This window comes from Ambystoma mexicanum, chromosome 4p, assembly GCF_040938575.1.
Source record: "Ambystoma mexicanum isolate Mex_15411 chromosome 4p, UKY_AmexF1_1, whole genome shotgun sequence".
NCBI classification, from domain to species: Eukaryota; Metazoa; Chordata; class Amphibia; order Caudata; family Ambystomatidae; genus Ambystoma; species Ambystoma mexicanum.
The window spans coordinates 59,996,570-60,017,258 of NC_090927.1; the positions used below are offsets into that span (position 1 = coordinate 59,996,570).

The window sequence follows — 20,689 nt, forward strand, 5'->3', positions numbered from 1 at the left end:
GCAATATAGGAGAGATTGATGTCAGGCGCTCAAGTTCAGCTTGAGATGTAGAGTGATTAGTCTCAAAATTGTCTATGGTACGATTGTCTCGCTCAATAGGATGAGAGTCATGTATGAAGGATGGTGACTCAAAATGAACATGTGTTTATGGTAGACACAGTCGAGCAACGAGAGTAGTCGAAGTTGCATTCGGGTTTATTTCTAAGTTGTTGGCGGAAGTAGCTGTTACACCACGGTTTCATAAATGACAAAACCCACGGATGTCTGCTGTCATGTATTTATGGTTTTGTATAGATACAGGAGACAAACAAATTGCTTTCCTGTTAAACACGTGTGGGTGTAAGAGGACTTGTGCGTGCAGTGTTTTTCAGTGCAATGATATCTGACGGCATGTTTGTTTTCAACGTGTAGGTGCATACAGACATACAGAAACAAGGGAGTAAGTGTTCACAGCTTTGCTGTAGGAATCTGGCCTGCACATCCCTACGAAGGAGAATAGATCATAGAAGTGCTGGGGAAGAACCTGGCGCCTGCTGCTCGCTGTGCGGCGAAGCGGCAAAGCAGTACTTCCCAGGTACTTCCTCCTGGTGCGCGTGGGTGACAGAGATGAAGGCTGTGTCACGGAGTGGGTGGAGCCAAGTAATTGAGCATGTAAACTTTGTTAAAACAGCAATTCAGGTAGCAGGAGTAAAGTCCAAAGCAATAGTCCACAGAGATTAACGCGGTAAGCAGTACTTCCCAGGTACTTCCTCCAAATGGGCTCCAGCAGAGTACTTTTTTTAAAAATAGTTTTTAATTTTAACAAATTAAACAATCAAAACAAACCAAACAATAAACACGTCATAGGTGCAATATTAAAATGATAAGTCCACTGCTGTCTCGATCCTCCTTCTTTCCTCCTGGACCTACCCCACTTCATCATTCTCTCTCGTCTCCACTGGGGGTGCACAACGGTCTGCATCTGTCGAGGAGTTCTCCTCTCCGGAGACGATTTCAAACAGAGTCGCCATTAGGAGCCTCTAAGCCATTAATGACCCATCTAGGTCACCCCCCCATACACACTGCTTCCCCCATACCAGTGTCTCCGCTTCCACCCATTTCTGAAGGTCGCGCCACCACACCTCCACCCTCGGTCTATTATTTGCTTTCCAACCTATTGCGATTCTACGCTTGGCCAGATAGGCCAAGTCCTTAAGTTTGCCCACATGCTTTATCTTGCGTGGCCTGGGAAAACCCTCCCACCATGCAAGCCCACAAGGATTCCACCTCTAGTTTAATCCCTTCTCATTCAACCGGTGGGCCACCTCCCCCCAGAATCTCCCTATTTCAGGGCAAGCCTAAAACATTTGTACCATTCCCGCATTTACTTCTCCACACTTAGGGCATGTTTGTACTCCGGCATTCTTAAATCGTGCTATCCTCTGAGGAGTCATATACACCCTGTGGGTAATACACAGCTGTATTTGCTGCAATCTCGCATTTCTAGACCCCTTTTTGTGGCACCTCTGAGCTCTCACCCACAACCCGTCACTCATAGATTCTCGAGCTTCCTCCTCCCAGTCCCGTCTGAACTGGAGCACCTCTTTACCCACCTCGGACATCAGCAGTGGTTCTACAAGAGTACTTCCTCCCAATGGGTTCTACCAAACTAGCACAGAAGGGAGCTTCAGAGATTGCCATGGAGGATTCTGATGCAGGCTCAAATTGTCACATTAGAAGTAGCTTTACATGTCCAATTTCACTGTAAAACCAATGCTCTTTCAGTTGCTGTAGCTGATCAAGAGTGACTTTTTCCCAAACATTTTCTTAAATTCTTTGTCAAAATGCAATTCAGTTAGTCAGTTTGCTCTCAGTAAAAATATACAGGGAATTCTTTCATCAACAAATGAATGACAGGTCACATTGGGAAAAATGGGTTTGGATTTGGAAACGATTTTTTACATTCACATTTAACTGGAATTAATCTCTTGGTTAGGAAGAAGATTGACTTGTAGTAAGAGCAGAGGGTACTTCTTCTGAACCTGAATCTGTTCTAAAGGAGTCTGTCAACCTGCAAGAGACACAAGAAACAGCAATTAGTACAGAAACTACTGCAGTTCATACAAACACATCCCACGTCATCTCTGACGCAAGCATCACTACAGCTTCAAGCTGATACAGCTCTCATTTACACTTAAGACTACAGACCTCAAGCTCTGCGTTCAGCAATGGTGTCGTAGAAACACTTTAAAAAATGTTTTGGTACCTGAAAGGCCTAATCTGGGTCACTGGGTTAGTCCCCTGGCTTACTGATCTTTTTAGCCTCAGTGAGTCTTCATCCAATGTTTCATTGACTATATGTAATGTGTTCTTTGGGAGTCCCCAAACATCGATGACAAGGTGACCCAAAGGTACCCTATAGACTTCTCTCCCAGCAGGGACCCCAATGCTGTGTAGCTAACTGGCTGGTTGCAGCTTTTTGTGTGTTTTAGTGGCTGTACGAGGCTGCAGCCATTTTCATTTTTTAGGAATGAAAGACATGCTCCTGATTCTCCATCTAGAGCCGCTCTCTAATTGTAATTCTATACAAACCTATTAGAAAATAATTCCCCTCCCTACAGTAGCCTGAACACTCACTTTACCCTCCTGCTTTTTCAAACGCCTTCCCCAGACTGTTTCGGAATCACAAACCAGGTGCTTTGTGATAGGTGCAAGGTTCAACTAGTTCGTGCCTTTTTTACCTACACCGCAAATAAGATTTGAGATGTTTCCTTGTGTATATATAGCATTTGGGTCCCATTCGAGCCGATTCAAATGGAGAGGCCAGGAGCCCTCTCTCCTCTCAACACGTGCTGTAGGAGCAGCTTCTGCCAGCCCGAAACAAGCCCCCAGCTCACACGGAGCCCACGAAGGAGCATCGGCTCTGACAGCATGTATTCTTGAGTGCAACTGAAATCTAATGCCCACACTCCTTCCATCTTCAGCCCACAGGGTATGAGTTAAACTACCTTGCCTGGAGCAGCAGAGTCATGTACTTGCTAATCGCACTCGCTCTCACCAGCATTCCAAGATGGCCAGTGCCATAGCGGGCTGTATTGTGTTTATCTGCGCTGCCTAGCAACAAGCCCTTTAATATCCAATCCACTCTGCCGGCAGGCAGAAGCCAGCCCACATGACGAAGGCCAACTGAAAAAGGCCCTGTCTGATCCTGTCTGGCCCGTCGGAGCCAAGGGGCCATACACGTACCATTTGTGTGGTTCCATTTCCTAGCACCTCCCTCCCTCTTTAACTTGACTAACACGTGCCGAAATCATGAACTATTCTATGGGGTCCAGCACTGAGACTCCGAACCAATGCCGCCTTTCTACTGCCTAGGCTGCCGCGGTAAGCAAGATCTTGGGCCTCATTACAAATCGCCTGGTATGGAAACAACGGTGGCGGTAAACCCGCCGCCACCGTTGTTTCCATGCCGGCTGATCACAACTCCTGCAGGCGGGAGGTGATGTTCCCGCCAGGTCTGACCTGGCGGGTTTAACACCGCCCGCCTGCAGGCGGACGAGGAAACACCGGCAGCATTACGAGATGCTGCTGGTGTTTCCATGATCCCCATTCCCATTGAGTCCTATAGGACTCAATGGGAATGGGGATAAACACCATTCCACCTCCGTGATTCCCGGCAAACCGGGGTTGTAATGCCCCGGTAATTCCGGGAATCACGGAGGCGGGCTGGTAATACGAGTCCGGCGGTAACCAGGCGGTTTTATCACTGTGGTTACTGCCGGACTCGTAATGAGGCCCCTTGTGTCTAATGTTACGCAGTTTATCACCATCTGTGTTTCTGCAAATAGTGCCTAGTGACCACCGCCTTTTTGGCACCTGGAATTTGTTCCTTTCTTAGTTGCGTCCTCCTTTTGGCAAATGTGCAATGTATTCGCTCCCAGCCTAGATCCTGTGATGCCCCCTTATACTACGCTGACTATTGATCGCCATTTTGGCAAATGTGCAATTTATTCGCTGCTAGCCTAGAGCCTGTGATCCCCCTTGATACTACGCTGACTATTGATCGCCATTTTGGCAAATGTGCAATTTATTTGCTGCTAGCCTAGATCCTGTGATATCACATTAAGCATTGCTCGCCACTTCTGACAAATGTGTAATTTATTCCTTGCTAGCATATATTCCCGGAACACCAAATAGACCACTGTACGCCACTCACTATCTATCTCAGCTTATGCCTGTTAACTCATGCACCCACACACCTGCATAACCACATGCATACTGTTTGCATTTAGTGCCTTCTCATTGCTCATAATGTTACCACCTGCCTTAGTTGTTACTGCCAATACAGTGATGCATCATACTCAGCAGGTCACCAACACCCTCCGCTCCAGGCCTAGCATACCTAGTATCTCTCTAAGAATGTCCACAACATTACCACCTTCAAATACTGTATCAACTACCAAATTCCTGCCATCTCTCCTGTTACAGTCAACTAAACACAATACTACTCCAGGTGCATCAGTAAATAGTTCCCTCCTGCTCACACCTCTTCAATGGATCCAGCTATATGCAACTCAACCCTTACCTAATCAACCTAGTTCGACAAAAATTAGGAACACCAGAGTAGGCTCAATACTTAAATATGCCCGCCGACCACCACCTAACTACAGAAGTAAAATCATCACTAAAACCCTGCAGAAAATAGAAATAATCAAACCAGACTACGACAATAAGAACAATTACTCAACCACATCAGCAAACACCTCCCTAACTACAAGCATCCCTAACAGTAATACGCCTCACATCAAGGGAGCACTTAAAAATGCTAGATCCTTGTCAGCTCACGCCCTTGACATTGCGGACCTTATCATCTTGAACAAGCTTGACTTCCTAGCTATAACCAAGACGTGGCTTCATGAGGCATAAGGTCCAGCACTCACAATAGCCATACCGGACAATTATACTATTAGACTTGACAGAGAATCCTCTAGAGGTGGCGGAGTCACCTTTATTGCCAAGACCCAGCTTGGCTTAAGAGCTATACCTAACCAACCTTTCCCTTGAGGAGAACCCATGTCCATCAAATGACCTCTAACGGCATCTTGAACAGTAACCATCCACCTCTTATATAGACCTCCAGGCCCCATATCTACCTTCGAGGAAGCTATCACACACCTACTCAAATTATGCTAATGGGAGACCTTAATCTCAGACTCCATGATATAAATAATGATAACTACTATACTTATTAATGCGGTAAAACCCGACCTATCTACCAAGAAATGTCTCAACATTGCTAGGGCCACCATAGGCGCAAAACTGGACTATTGCAATGTCCTCCTACTAGGCACATCTGCAAAAAACATCAACAGATTACAAATCACACAGAACAATGCGCTTAGAGCAGCTCTCAGTATCTCCAGGAGAGAACACATCTCTCAGGCAAGACAAGAAGCCCACTGGCTCCCGATCAAAGAGCGCATACTGTTTAAGACACTCACAATCACCTACAGATGCCTATCTCAAGCACAACCCCCCTACCTAGTGGAACAAATACACCAAGCTCAAACACTCAGACCTAAAAGTGACATATACTCACACCAACTCACAATTCCTGCCTTCAACAGAGCCAAAGCCGGTGGTTCCAGCTTTGAAGTATTAGCACCAAAATCCTGGAACTCACTACCACTCCAACTTAGAACAGAAACCTCCCTCATGGCCTTCGAGAGGCATTGAAAACCAAACTATTCAAGTAAACCGTACCCACTCAGCTGTTCCCCTGTAACCATGGAACATTGTACTGTATGTGACTCAACCATTGTACCTGCAACAAAACATTGTACCTATGCTCAACCTGTATCCAAGTGAATATTCCGTAACAGCGCCTTGATGCCCGAGGGCAGTTTTGCGCTTTATAAATGGAAATAAATAAATAAAAATTTTAAAAAAATAATGCCCTAGGCTTAGCAATACGATTACAGAATCAGGTTTCTCACACCGCGTAACCAACCCCACACACAGTACAGGGAGAACACTGGACTTGATTGACGACCTTAACTGTGACACTATGATTCTCTCCAATGCACCCTGTGCCTGGTCCGACCATGACATCATCTCATTTACCGTACAGAACAGTCCCCGCCCCAACCACTGCAACTCACTTGCCCCACCAACACTCACTAGAAACAATCACAATATCACAGTAGAGAAACTATTGCTGTTACTACAACCCTTCATCAACTATCCGTACTCTAACACAGACCCTTCGGCATTTGTGGAGCTATACAACCGAACACTACATCAAGCTATCGACACATTAGCACCATTGAAAATGCGAAAAGCTAAGCCACGCACTCAAACTCCTGATTCACTCCTGACCTCAACACCTCACGTAATAATAAAAGAAATTCTGAAATTTTATAGAAAAATCACCCCACAGCACAGAACAAAGAAAAACTCCTAAAAGCCTCTAACAGATATAAAACGGCTATCCACCAGACTAAAAGTAACATTTACAATGATAGCATCAATAAAGCTAACTCAAGCACGAGAGAACTATTTATCATACCCAGAGAACTAGAATCCCCCCTGCCACCACCAGAAGACCTGGTGCACCAACATACAAAAAGCGCTGCTTGACAAAATAGCACTCCTACAAGCACTCCTACAAGCAAAACTCGAAGCAAAAAAACTGAGTATCACCCCTGACTCACTCCAACTGGAGACTAAGGATTACTCCTCCAAACCATGCAACCTGTTTAAGGTTTCCCCTCTCACTACTAACGAGGTAGAAGACATAATACCCAGCCTCAAACCATCAAGATGCCAGCGGGACATCTGCCCTGCAACTATTTTCAAAGAGGCAGCTAGGGATCTTGCGCCTTTCATCACCACACTAATAAACGCATCCGTTGAAACCAGCACGGCCCCAACCAATCTGAAAGATGCTTGGGTCCTCCCACTACTAAAAAAAACCTAACCTTGATCCCAACATTCCTACTAATTATAGACCGCTAACTACAGTATCTATTCTTTTGAAAAAATTAGACAGGGCAGCATACCTACAGATATAGAACATCTAGAAACTAACGATCTTCTAGGCCTGTGACAATCAGGCTTTAAACAGAGACATGGCACTGAAACAGCCTTGATAGACCTGAAAGCACAGATGAATGACATAAAAGATAAAGGTAATTTAGCCCTCCTCCTTTTACTTGACTTATCAGCCGCATTCATTTTAGTCAATCACAAAGTCCTATGCAAACACCTCATCAGCGGCCAATTTCTTAGCCAAAGCTACCACTTGGATACAATCATTCCTGGACAACAGAACCATGAGGATGGTGGCACCGTCTGCGTCAGCTGAGCCAGCTCTGGTCTCCTGAGGAGTACCTCAGGGCTCATGCGTATTGCTTCCACTCTACCACATTTTTACGAAGCCCCTCTTCGATGACATTGACGATTTGGGTGTCACCTACACTAACTACACAGATGACACCCAAATCCTTATCTCTATCACTGGGGACTACAACACTGACTGACTCGAAACTGTTAACAAAATGTACCTAAGTATTCAAGCATGGATGGCCACACATGGCCTCTGCCTTAATGATGATAAAACTGAGTTACTGCTCATCGGTTCTCAGACCAAACTAAACAAACTAGACAGCCAGTTTGAATCCTTTAATATAGATGGCATTAACATAAATGTCTCTAAGGAAGTGAAAACACTTGGAATCTATTTTGACTCTTCACTGACCCTGACTAGACAAGTCAATGCGACAGCCTCTGTCACAGCCTACACATACAAACTAATTAACGCTTGCAGACACTTCCTGTCAATAGTAAGCTGTACATCCCTGTCAAGCTTGTATTACTTGATCTCTCAGCTGCATTCGACCTGGTGGATCACAAGGTCCTCTGCAGGCACCTGGACTCAGCAGCCCATTTTTCCATAGATGCTATCAAATGGATAGAATCATTCCTGAGTGATAGAACTATGAGAGTGTTATCCCCATCGGCAGTGGCGGACCCCACCCCGATCCTGTGCAGGGTACCTCAGGGCTCATACGTGTCTCTGACTCTATACAATATATCCACCAAATCTTTGTTTGATGATTTGGACATTCTGGGTATCACCTACACTAACTATGCAGATGACACACAGATTCTCCTCCCGCTTGCTTTCTGAGGATCATGGCAAGGACCTGGCGCTGGTGAATAGGGTCTATCTCATTATTCAGGCATGGATGGCCACCCACGGTCTCTGCCTGAATGATGACAAGACAGAGCTAATAATTCTAGGTACCCCCTCTAACATTACTAAACTGGGTCATGAATACGCATCATCCATTATTGATGGAAATAACACTATAGTATCTAAGGAGGTAATAATCCTGGGTTTCTACCTGGATTCAATGATGTCCTTCAACAAACAAGTGAAATCCCTGGCCTCTACCACAGCCTACACGTGCAAGCTTATCCGAGCTGGTAAGCCTTTCCTCTCAAGTGACAGCTGCATTATCCTGGCCAGAGCATTCATTCTCTCTAAGTTAGACTATTGTAATGCTCTCTACAGTGAGGCCAACAAGCCAGTATCCAGAGATTACAAATCCTACAAAATAACGCTCTTAGAGACGCACTAGGCATTAACAAAAGAGCACACATGACCTCGACTAGACGTCAATACAAAAGGCTTTCTACCCATAATAAAATACAGCAAAAAAATAGCCTCCTTGACACATAAAGCATTAAACAATGCTGCCCCTACAAGGCCTACAAGAGTTAGTAACACAAATTGTCTTGTGGTACGGAGATTTGGACTTACCAAGATTGGTGGTGACAGTTTTCCTGTGAAGGCTGCCAAACTCTGGAACTCCTTGCCCTACGAGCTGAGAATTGACCAACCCTATCTACACTTTGGAAAGAGATATATCACTTATCCCAACCTGACTGAAGGCTAGTTTGAACTGACAATTGCCTACACCATGCTGCCCATTATTGTAAATTATTGTACATTATATTTGGAACTGAACTGTATATATTGGAATTGTATTTTATCTGAACCTGTATATCTACACTCTGTCTTGTATTTAATTTCACTTGTACATTCATGATGTTATACTGTCAACCACTTTGAAACTTTGTAAGCCGTGCACCTTCTCATTGCTGCGCCCTGTTACCCCTGGGTTTGGTGCGCATTAGAAATAAAGAAACAAACAAACAAAGAGCGCTTAGACTTTCTAAACTAGATTATTGTAATGCCCTGTACATAGGAACTAACAAGCAAAATCTAGAAAAATTGCAAATACTAAATAACGCGCTAAGAACTGCGCTTAACATCCCTAGAACCCACCATACATCGACGGCAAGACTAAATATCCGCTGGCTATCAGTCAATGACAGAATCACATTCAAAACCTTAGCACTTGCTCATAAATGCCTTTTCTAATTCAGCTCCCGATATCTAGCTTGCATATTCACAAGATACTTATCTGAACAACCTACCAGGTCCCAACATCTACACTGCCTCAAGATCCCTAGATTCAAGCTCCAGAAAGCAGGGGGCAGCAGCTTCCCAGTACTAGTGGCGGAATTATGGAACACCCTGCTTATAGCCTTTAGAGCAGAAACTTCTTACTATTGCTTTAGGAAAAATTTAAAAACATGGCTCCTCACACAGGAGGTACCAGAAACATCTTGTCTATCCTGTTAACTGCTACATGTCTCCAATGTACTGTCATTATTTGACCTTACTGTTTCCTACCTGTCTTCCGCGATGCACTTCCAATAACTTCCTTGTACTGTTTATTACCTGTCTGCTAAGTAATTCAATCTGTAATCTTACGCAATGCGCCCAGATACCTGAGGGTTAGGTGCGCTTTATAAATGAACAAATAAATAAATATTATATATATAAATTGTGATGCTGGAAATGCCTTTCGGAGGGACAGGGCCTCCCAGTCCTTGTCCTACCACTTCTCAGTGTGTTTTCTGTATGTTTTATGTCCCTGAGGTCGAGTCTGGATCTCTGGCAGTGCAGCTCTATATTTTTCCCTTTGGTGGACAACACCTGTAGGAAACCCTTATGGCACCCATGGGTGGGGCTACAACCTTGTATTCCTAGTGTCTGTTTTGGGGTATCTGTGTGTTGCCCACAGAGCAGGATATGGGCTGGTGGCAGCTAAATGTTGACTTGACAGTGGCTCCATGTGTCCTCCATTTTAGGGACACCCACGCTCTGCCATAGGAATCAATGGATTCTTGGACAGGGCAAGATGGCCACTGTAGCCTCTTGGTTTCTATTGCATTTACCCCTTGTTTCCCAAAGTTCTGAGAAGCCCTAACTCTGTCCCCTGCCCCATGAATGGCTGTTGGGTGGAAGGACCATTTATGGCTGTGAGGCTGCCTCCTGTCAGACTGACTGGAGCCTTCCCAGGGGCTGTGTGTTGTGGGTAGACCCTTGGGGTTGGACCTTTACTTTACTTTAATTTATTTGTATGTGGTGCAGCCAAACGGCCCGGAGGAATACAGGCACCACAACCAAAGGTCTCAAGACACAGATGGCAAAGACAAACAAACACTACTCTACTCTCCCTACATTGTCAGAACGAGATATGAGACCTCCTATTCAAATAAGTGAGTTGTGAGCTTTTTCTTAAACATTTCAAGATACTCACAACTTCTAAGGTCAAAGGACATTGCATTCCAGCTTTTGGGTGCAGCTGCCTAGACTGCGCAGCTCATGACTGTGATGCTGGAAATACATCGGAGGGACAGGGCCTCCGTAGCCTTGTCCTTTACTGCTTTTTATCGTGTGTTCTGTCGTGTTTTCCACGCAGGACTTCGTGTGAGACTCCTGGCGGTGCAGCTCTCTCATTTGGTTTGGTGAACAGACCCATGGGATACCCCTATGGCACCCATGGGTAGGGGTGCAACCCTGTGCCCCTAGTGTATGTTTTTGGGAACCTGTGTGTGACCCACAGAGCAGGGTACGGGCTGGTGGCAGCTCTGTGCTGAAATGACTGGTGCCCTGAGCGTCCTCCATTTTGGGATGCCCAGGCCCCGTCATTGGAATCGGTAGATTCCTGATGGAAACAAAATGGCCCCATGGCCTCTTGCCTTCCATCACCTGTTACCTTGATCTTCCTGAAGTCCCGGGAAGCCCTGACTATGTCCCTTCCCCATGACTGGCTGTTGGGTGGAAGTTCCATATATGGTAGTGTGGGGAAGTGCCAACCAGACTGGCTGGAGCCTTCTCAACAACCGTATGTTGTGGGTACGCCTGTGGGTGGGACCTGGGTGAATGGAGTGTGTGACGAATACGCATTCTATGTTGTGGGTGTCTAGTATCTGGTGTTTGACACAATGACTGAGACAGCCCTGCCCGAAACCAGTATGAATGCAGTGTGGAGTGTTGAATGGCTGGGTACTTGTCCCAATACACATAACTTGTTGTGAGTGTCTGGAGAGAAGTGAATGGCCTGAATGCACTGTGTGCCTGATTGGCTGCCTGCCTGCATGAATGCCCTTAGTCATGATTGGATGCTTGAGTGTGACCCAGCGGAATGAATGGGAGATCATCATTATATCTGGGGACCTCTCACTGCTAGGAATCGTGTTCAGAAGCTGAAGTCCACTACGACGAGTAACTGGAGTAACTGAAGCTTGACCTTGAAGCCCTGCTGGACGAGAAGAATTGCTGTTACTCTCCTTCGCAATCTGAAAGCTGTTGTGCCTCCAAGAACTGACCCAGCGAGGACCTGGAAAGGCGCCCTCTTCCCGAGCTACGAGGGACCATTGTGCACCAGCTGATCTTTGCCAAAGCTCCCTGGTAGACAGACCTTCGACAGGCTGCCGACCCGAGACGGGGACTGCTGCGGAAATCCAAGGAGAAGCGCCCGGACTGTTGTCCGCCACTGTCAACGACCGCCGTCGCCGACTGGAGCCGACGTGCGCCCGTTTTGCCTATGAACTTTCAAATCCAAGGACGCTCTCATCCGCATCATCGCTGCTGTATCTTGCTGGAGAAGGCCTGACCGTCGACGCGCCGAGGAGCATCCACCGGTGGGTTTCCCGCCACCCAAAGACCACAGAGACAACAACGACTCGACGCCCTTGCTGGGCCACAGTTCTTCAAACTCTTTGCGGTCCAGAAATATCGACACCGAGGTGCCCCGCACGCCTCGTCCTGGCAGGACGTTTACGCTTCACCGTTAACAAGCACCGCTAGGAACCAAGCGGCCACTTCACCGCCATAGCTCGACCTGTTCTCCGTCAGACCTTCGACGACTCGTGACTCCTGCCTTAAAGGGAGGGCACTCAAGAAGGGCCATCGATTCCCCAACGAGGAACGCTACAACGCCAGGTACATTGGGGTTGCAGAACTATTGGGAAGGCTGTTCCTTCCTCTCTCTACTGCTGGTTTCCTCTTTATTTGATCTGTGTGTCATTCTGACCGTATGCACTTTAATGAGATCTGATAATATTTGCGGGAACCATATTTACCATTGTTGATTTCGGAGCACAAAGTGAGTTATTGTGATAGTGTATATGACGTTGAATATTAATTATATAAAGACTGTGTTTTAACCAATACAGTGTGCGGGCATTCCATTGTGGGTGCTTGGGGACTACACTGTATTTAAGAACCAGACTGCAACACCTCCTGAGAAGCTAGGCCTAGTATTGCTCGACCACGCACCAATAATAGAGAATCTTGGCAGGGGTCCTTTGTGTCTCTCCTGTACCATATAGAGAGAGCAGAAGTACAGACTACCCCACTCCGGCGTTTCTTTACAATGACAAAGACTGAGTTGGTGGTGGGAATGGAGTTTGTATGTATAGAGTTTGGAGTCCACTCACATTCTGTGTTATGGGTGTCTGCTTTCGGTGTGTTTGACACAATGCCACAGGGCCATCCCTGACTGAAACTGTTATGAATGCATTGTGGTGCTCTGAAAGGCTGAGTGCTTACTTCAATCCACATTCTGTGTTATGGGCGTTAGGTGAATGGCCTGAATACCTGTGAGCCTGATTGGCTGACAGTCTGCATGAATGCCCTTGTGTGTGATTGGCTGAGTAATTGGGGACCAAATGTGTATATGAAGGTACCCCTCACTCACCAAATTGTTCTTCTCTGGAAGCTGAAGCTGAAACCGAAGTCTGTATCCTGGGTCCAGTTGGAGGAAGAAGTCTGCAGATGCATCGCTTCACGAAATCCAAAGACTGCTGTGCTGACCCGAGGACAGAATCAAGAGAGGATGTGGATAGGAGATCTCTTCCCAAGCTACGAGGGTTCATCGTGCAACCTATTGCTCTCCGTCAGAAGTACCCTGGAAGCCAGTCCTGTGTGCCTGCTGTCTGGAGAAGGGGTCTCGCTGAGTCCAGAAGAGGAGTGCCTGGACATCTTGCGCCGAAGATGTCCAATGGTGTCCCCAAGAGACCGGAGGAGTGTTCGTGACTGCATGAAGCTTGATGGCAGTGTAGCGCCCAGAAGAGGGAATACCCTGGCATAGTGCTGCTTGAAACCCGGAGCTGCAAAAGTTCCAAACTGCTGAAGAATACTTTAAAAGACATCCTTGCAATCACCATTGAACACATTTCCACGCAGAGAAGACACAGGTGCTCGTTGGGTGCAGAGGAATGTCCACCGGTGAGTTTCCCGCCACCAGAATCCAACAAAGATGTCCCGAAGGGCCAGCTTGGTGAGGGTCCGTGGTCCAGCCTAGTGATGAAACCCAGGTTTCCAGAAGTCATCCAGAAGTCCGTGCTGCAGCACCGAAGATCCAAAAGACAGTGAAATGCTAAATCCTGAAACCCGACACCAGTCGCCGCCAAAAGTCATCCAAGGCCCCCAAGGGTTGTATCTTCACCTGCCAGGCCATTTCAGAGTCCACAGCAAGTTTCACCTTCCTAGGACGTCCACAGTCGGAGTAACCACCATCCAACGGAGTCCACTGCGAAGACCAAAACTGCTGCCTTTCTGAAGGTGCTTGGGTCCTTCTTTTCTTCGGACCTCGACAACCCTGTGACTCCTTCCTGTAGAGGGGGTCCATCCTCGAGGAGTACCGTCGAGTACAGCCAAGAAACTCTACCACACCTCCTGCCAGGTTACCAGTGGTACTGTGATGAGGAAGAGCCTTGTACAGCCTCAGGGCTTGTCCATGGTTCCCAGAGTCATTTTGGCTCCTGTTCCCCTGTGGCATCTCAGGTATATTGGGGCAGTAGAACTTTTAAAAAGAAAGCAGAGCATTATTGAACCTTTTTGGATTGGGCTGTAAAAGACAAGATAAGGTACTCCCTAACTTTTCCATTACAGGTAGCCCAGGTGGGTGGGCATCCTCACACAGTATTACTATTTATGATATGATATGATATGGCATGTATAACGCGCCTGTACACAAGTGTTTGAGTCTCGCTAACGTATACTGCCTATGTTCTGACACTAACCTGCCTTTCTTCCCTTAATCTATAAGTGTACACCTTACTTGAGAATTCACATGCCTGTTAAACTGTCCTTGGTTGGTGTATTATTACCGAATTTAAGTCTAGTGTGGTACAACATAAAGTGTATATATTATTGCAATTTTTGAATTGTGTTGCCAAAGTACAAAGGGTTATTATTTATATGTATGTATTTTGCTGAACCCTATTTTCTATAAAGAAGCTGTGTTCTCACTTAATATATTGTGTGGACATTCCTTTGTGGGGGATTGGGGAAACACTGTGCTTAAGAACCAGCCCGCATCACCTCCTGAGAGCTTAAGCCGTGGTTGCTCGTCCATTGCTACCACATAGAGAACTAGAGAACCTAGGCTGGGGTGCTCTGTGTCTCTGTCCCAACCATATAGAGGGCAGAAGTACAGATACCCCCCTCCAGGCTATATATATATATATATATATATATGTATATATATATATATATATTGATATATATATATATATAGGCTTGTGGATCTGCTTAGAATCACATGCTTTGGCTTTGCATAGGTCAACATCTAGTGGCAAGTTGTTCTTTCGTGGAGTACATAGCTTGACCTACTTCGTGAGTTAAAACTTATCCAAAACTCGTCTGTCGTTTGCATTTCGATGCACTAATTCAACGGCTGTTTCCCTTGAACATCTCAACAGCTTATTCCGGCTTCACAAACAGACGTTCTGTTCCGACGACAGGCTTTATTTTAATTTTTTTATTATTTATTTATATTATATATAATATAGACAGGCTTTAGCCTACACTGGGCTTCGGCCTAACCAGTAGGGAGAGTTGGGGGGGGGTCTGATCCTTCTTTGTTAAAGAATGTATCCCCCCATTTCCTGCCCCTACCTTTGTCCTGCTGCCTCTGTGTCCGCCTTCCACTATGGAGCGCACCCCCTTTAAGTTCTGTGAAAGAGTATTACGACCTCTGCTACGGACTTCACCAGGATAGCAAACAATACCACCTTGCTTGCCAGCTACAGCAGCACCCAGTGGGATGAGGCCGCTCCCACCTTCTCAAGATCACCACCGAAGGCAAACAGGTTTTCCAAAACATCCTCACAAATTGCCTTGGATGCCGCAGACACTTCTGGAAGGGTTATTGCAGAGGGTACACTCTTAAAAAGACATTCCTAGCTCAGAGACTCAGGATTTAAGCCAGAGACCAGTCGGCTTTAATCAACATGCCCATCAAGGAGGGTTTCCTCTTTGGAAAGCTGTCGACCAGCTGGAGACAGCAAAAAATGTGCATGAGACAATCTAGACCCTTGGTCAGATCTCCAACATGCCTTTCATTCCTAGAGGAGCGTTTAACACAGACTAACTTTCGGGTGCAAGGCTCGGGAAAACAAGGCCAAGCCGGAGCAAGCACGTCTGGTGCCTCCTTTTACAGCCCCCATGTTCAGTGATCCTACCAATACCAGCAGCGTGGGTTTTGCCGCGGGAAAGCAAGAGGTAGAGCTGCAGTATCTATGTGCCACCAAATGATGTCCCATTCCATGTTTCCTCCCATGCATCCCCAGTCGGGGGTCACATAACACTCTTCGGCCAGCAATGGGAGGGAATAACGTCAGACCACTAGGTCCTCGATACTATGGCCAAAGGATACTAAGTTGAGTTCCTCGAAACACCTTGCCACCATCCACCGCGTGTAGGTTGAATGTCCTCCGAACACCTCCACATCCTCAGAGGGGATCCAAATCCTATTACAGAAAGGAGCCATCGAGCTGGTCCCCTTCATGGAACAAAAGCAAGGTATGTATTCAATGTACTTCCTTGTTCCAAAGGAAGATCACCGCCCTGCAAACACGTATGTCAAACCTCAAAAATTCAGGATGACAACGCTGCAGGAAGTCATCCCACTATTGAAAATAGGGGATTACATGGCAACATTGGGCATGAAAGATGCATACTTTCATATTTCAATGTTACCAGCGCACAGAAAATACCTCAGATTCAAAATGGGAAACAAGCACTACCAATTCAAGGTTCTACCATTCGGCATTGCGTCTGCCCCCAGGGTATTCACAAAGGTCCTGGCAGTGGTGGCCGCTCACTTGCGAAGGCAGTCCATTCCAGAGTGGCTAGTGAAACAATGGTCACAAGCAAGCGGTTTGTGGGACAATCTAGTGCTGGTTTCGCAACCTCTGGTTCAGTCGCTACTGTGATGGAACAGAGACAATCTGCTAAAGGGACAGCCTTTCCACACACCAGCGATCAAGGCCACTCTCACTACAGCGACTGGGTGGGGCGTTCATTTCCTGCATCAGACTGCTTACTGTCTGTGGACCCAGGAACTAACTAGGAAGCACATCAACCTTCTCAAACTACTAGCGATTCTCAAAGCACTTCAAGCCTTCAAGACTCAGCCTGCACACACAACAGTCCTAGTCCTGCCGGACTGTACCACAGCCATGATTTATATAAACAAACAGGGGGGTACACATTCTCCAGTGCTGTTGAAAGTAGCTCAGAACACCGGGCGATGGGCAATACATCACATGTTCCTAGTGGCACTCAATTCTCTGGCAGACGTACCAAGCAGGAGTATAATGCTACCCTTAGAGCACAAATGGCAACTAAACACAGATGTGCTAAACGATGTCCTCTCAAACTAGGGGTTCTCAGAGATGGACCTTTTTGCAACCCTTGAAAACGTGCAATACCAAGATTACGCGTCCAGGTTTCCCCAGACAGAATCCAAGGGGAATGCACTTCTGATTAACTGTCAAGGTAATTTGCATGCACCACCCGCCCCAACACCTCTGTTCACCAAAATAGTCCACAAGCTACACCGGATACAAGTAACACTGATCCTAATAGCCCAATGTGGGCCCACCAGACCTGGTTCTCATACCTACAAATGATGTTCCTGTGTCCTCCCATGGAACTACCCTGCATGGACAACCTGTTGACCCAGGATCAGGGAACAGCGCTACACCCATGCCCTCAGAGGCTGAACTTAGCAGCCTGGCTCCTGAGGTCATAGAATATGGTCACCTTAACCTAGACCAATGGTGCATGGAAATACTCACGGAGGCATGCAAGCCTAACACACAGCACTGCTATTTTAACAAATGGAAATGCTGTGTGTTATGTTGCAGGACACAGTCTTTCAATCCAACCAACTGTTCACTGACCAATATAGTCAACTACCGGCTCTACCTACTTGACTCAGGATTAGTCTTTAACTCACTCAAAGTACAACTAGCAGCTCTCTCTGCTTACACCACGTCTCAGAATAAAATATTGTGGTGGCAGGTGCCCGTAGTTAAAGGTTTTGTGGAGGGTGTCAAAAAGCTCTACCCTCCCATCTCTAATCCTACTCTCGGCTGTGACCTCAATGTCGTACTCACAACGCTCATGGGGGCCCCCTTCTAGCCTATGCACAAAGTCAGCCTTAATCACCTTACATACAAAACGGCCTTCCTAACAGCCGTTACTTCTATCAGAAGGGTTAGTGAACCGCAAGCTCTGTCAGTACAAGACCCCTTCGTAGTTGTACACAAGGACAAGGCGGTGCTACACACACATCCTCGTTTCTCACCCAAATTAATATCAAAATTCCATGTCAATGAAAATATATATGCCTTTAGATGCCATTTGCAAGGCTGCCACATGGAGCTCAGTACACACCTTCACCCAACATTACTGTCTGGACACACAACCTAGGGGTGATACACTGGTGGGACAAGCAGTGCTGAAACATCTCTCTGTAGCGCTACCTTCTATTAACCCACCCCCTTCTACCTTCTACTAGCACTGCCCGCTAATCTATGCAAAGCATGTGATTCTAAGCAGAACCACAAGCCTCAGAAGGGATACATTACGTGAGCTATGTATCCTATATATATTATCAATGTATAGTCCCTGCATTTCCTTTTTCTCTTGGCCAGTAGAGGGGCTTGTGAAGATCCAACTATGCTTTCCTTATGATGCTGTATACAAATCCTGAGTTATTACTCTAAGCATTGTAACCACACTACTTGTCCCTACATGTGGCCATGTTTGGTGTACATGTGATAACTAGCCACCTGTATCATTATTTTGTTAGGGCTGCTATTCTTAGCTCATCCGGGTCAAAGTCGGGCGATTCAGTTATGGCCCAAATGAGTTTGCCCACAACTAGGGAAAATGAGTGCATTGCCACAAAAGCAGAAACATATTTCACAAAGATTCAGACAATTGAACACAGAAGGTGGTCGTAGATATTACCTCATCAGATAGATTGAAGAGAATCTAGTGGTATAGTGGTCGGCCTTGAACAATATGTAATGACAGATAGACGCAGTCACTTTAACAGGGTTTGAAATTGAGGGGAGCTGGGAGCTATTTAGCTTATATCCTAGAAGAGCATAGAGGTTATCTTAAAACCAACAATTACTAGGAGCTACATATGGCTCCCCAGTCCAACTGATGCCAAACAAACAGCTCTGTGAATTTAACTCTCTGCATTTGGGACAATCTATAAATAGAGTTTAGGACACAGCTATATGACATTTAAAACATGCGGTTATAAATAATGGACACAATTACATGTTTGCATTTTATGTGGAAGTTAGATTTGAATAATGTTATGTACGAGCTCCTCGTTCCCCAGTGATAGCTCCTGGTGACCAGTTACTACTTGTAGCTTCTGCGTATTGAATCCTAATTTCGCATTCTGCTTTAATGTAAAGACGCGGACCAGTGGAGCCCCATTGGTGACTGTAGATTTTTTAATATGAGTTCTGGGTTGCTGTTCATCAGTTATTCAGTGTAATCCTCTCATTAGTTTACCTCTGTAAGGAGTGCTGCATGAACATTATATCCCATAGAAACAGTACTTTGGCTGAGCAAGTAGTTGTTTACGGTGGCATCTAATGTCAGCTCTGCAGGCGTTAAGCTAATGGTTTCCCATGGAATCCGTCTCTTTGTTAGCACTTGATAAAAGCAGGCGTGAAATGGTGTCTGCAACAGCTTGATTCGCAAGATATTTCCCTTCTTTACAAAACGGAGAGTAGATGTGTAGACTCGAGGTGGTTTCACCTGGCTTTTTGCTTCACTTTTTAAACTCCTTTTTGGAAATGTTTTTAAATTGCATGCAGGCGACACCACATATTTAGAGAGATGGAATCCAAGATGAAATGTATTTATTGGATATGTATTAGCTATTTGTAAGGCGCCTAGTCAACAAATGGTGTTTCAAGGCGCCACAAGACAAAAGGGGGGAGGGCGATAAGGGAGAAGATACAGTCCTACTAGGCCTTGTGACATTTGGATCATGCAAGTGCAGAACAAGAAGTGCAAGGGGGGGGCAGGTCTGCGTGAAATGCAAAGTGCCATTGTAGGAAGGGAAGTGGAGGAGAGAGTGCAAGTGAAGGGTGGAGAAGGTAACGGGCAAGTGCTAAGGGGAGGCCAGGAGGGCAAGTGTCAGGGATTGCATGGGTGGGGGTCCAAATGCTAAGTGCGAGGAGACCGGGGTGGACTGGGACTGGGGGGGGGGGTGCACTGTAGAACTCAGAGGGAACCAGGCAGCCAGTCATGGAGGCGGACGGAGCGGGAGCGGGAGAGGGAAGGGAGAAAAGAAAAAGAGGGTCTTTAGGAGCTTCCGGAACTTAAGGAGATCCGGCTGAAGCCTGAGAGGGGCAGGGAGACCATTCGAGAGGGAGGCTCCAGCGGAAGAGAACGATCCACCCACACTTTCTGCTTCGAGAAGTATCTAATCTGCAGAGAGCTGGATCTAGAAGATCAACGAGGTCTAGCAGGGAGGTATTAAAGGAGAGAGAGTTGGATGTAGTGGGGCCCCAAAAAACCTTGTGGATGATGCAGAGGGTCTTGTACTTCATCCTAGCAGCAACCAGGAGTCAGTGGAGAGATTTTAGGGCTGGAGAGATGTGGTCCCTGGGCTTAAAGCCAAGAATAAGTCTTGCATTCATATTCTGTATTAGTTGAAGGGGGCTAAAGGAGAATACAGGAAGATTGAGGAAAAGGCTGTTGCAGCAGTCCAGCCTAGAGAAGACCATAGCACTGGAGAAATTGAGTTTCGGGGGAAATGTGAGGATAGGTAGAATGCCTCTGAGGAGGTGAAGCTGATAGTGGGCCTTCTTGGCAACGTCTGCGGGTATGCAGTAATAAAATTGCGGCAAAAATATTGCCTTTAGAAAAAATCGCGGCAAAAATGCTGTGGTTTGACCCGGTAAAGGTGTACCCCATTATACCATTTAAAGGGAGCAAGGGTTGCGGGGTGTC

General features: G+C 46.3%; 1 protein-coding gene across 1 annotated transcript in view; it reads right to left on the minus strand.

Annotated features, from left to right (window-relative positions):
- Positions 1–1,840: 1,840 nt before the first annotated feature.
- LOC138452535 (NACHT, LRR and PYD domains-containing protein 3-like) overlaps positions 1,841–20,689 on the minus strand; it is a 63,562-nt gene continuing 44,713 nt past the window's right edge. The window contains exon 4 of the mRNA XM_069604982.1: positions 1,841–2,050. Within this exon, the coding sequence (XP_069461083.1) occupies positions 1,972–2,050 (79 nt within the window). The 3' untranslated portion in view covers positions 1,841–1,971. The remainder of the gene's footprint in view (positions 2,051–20,689) is intronic.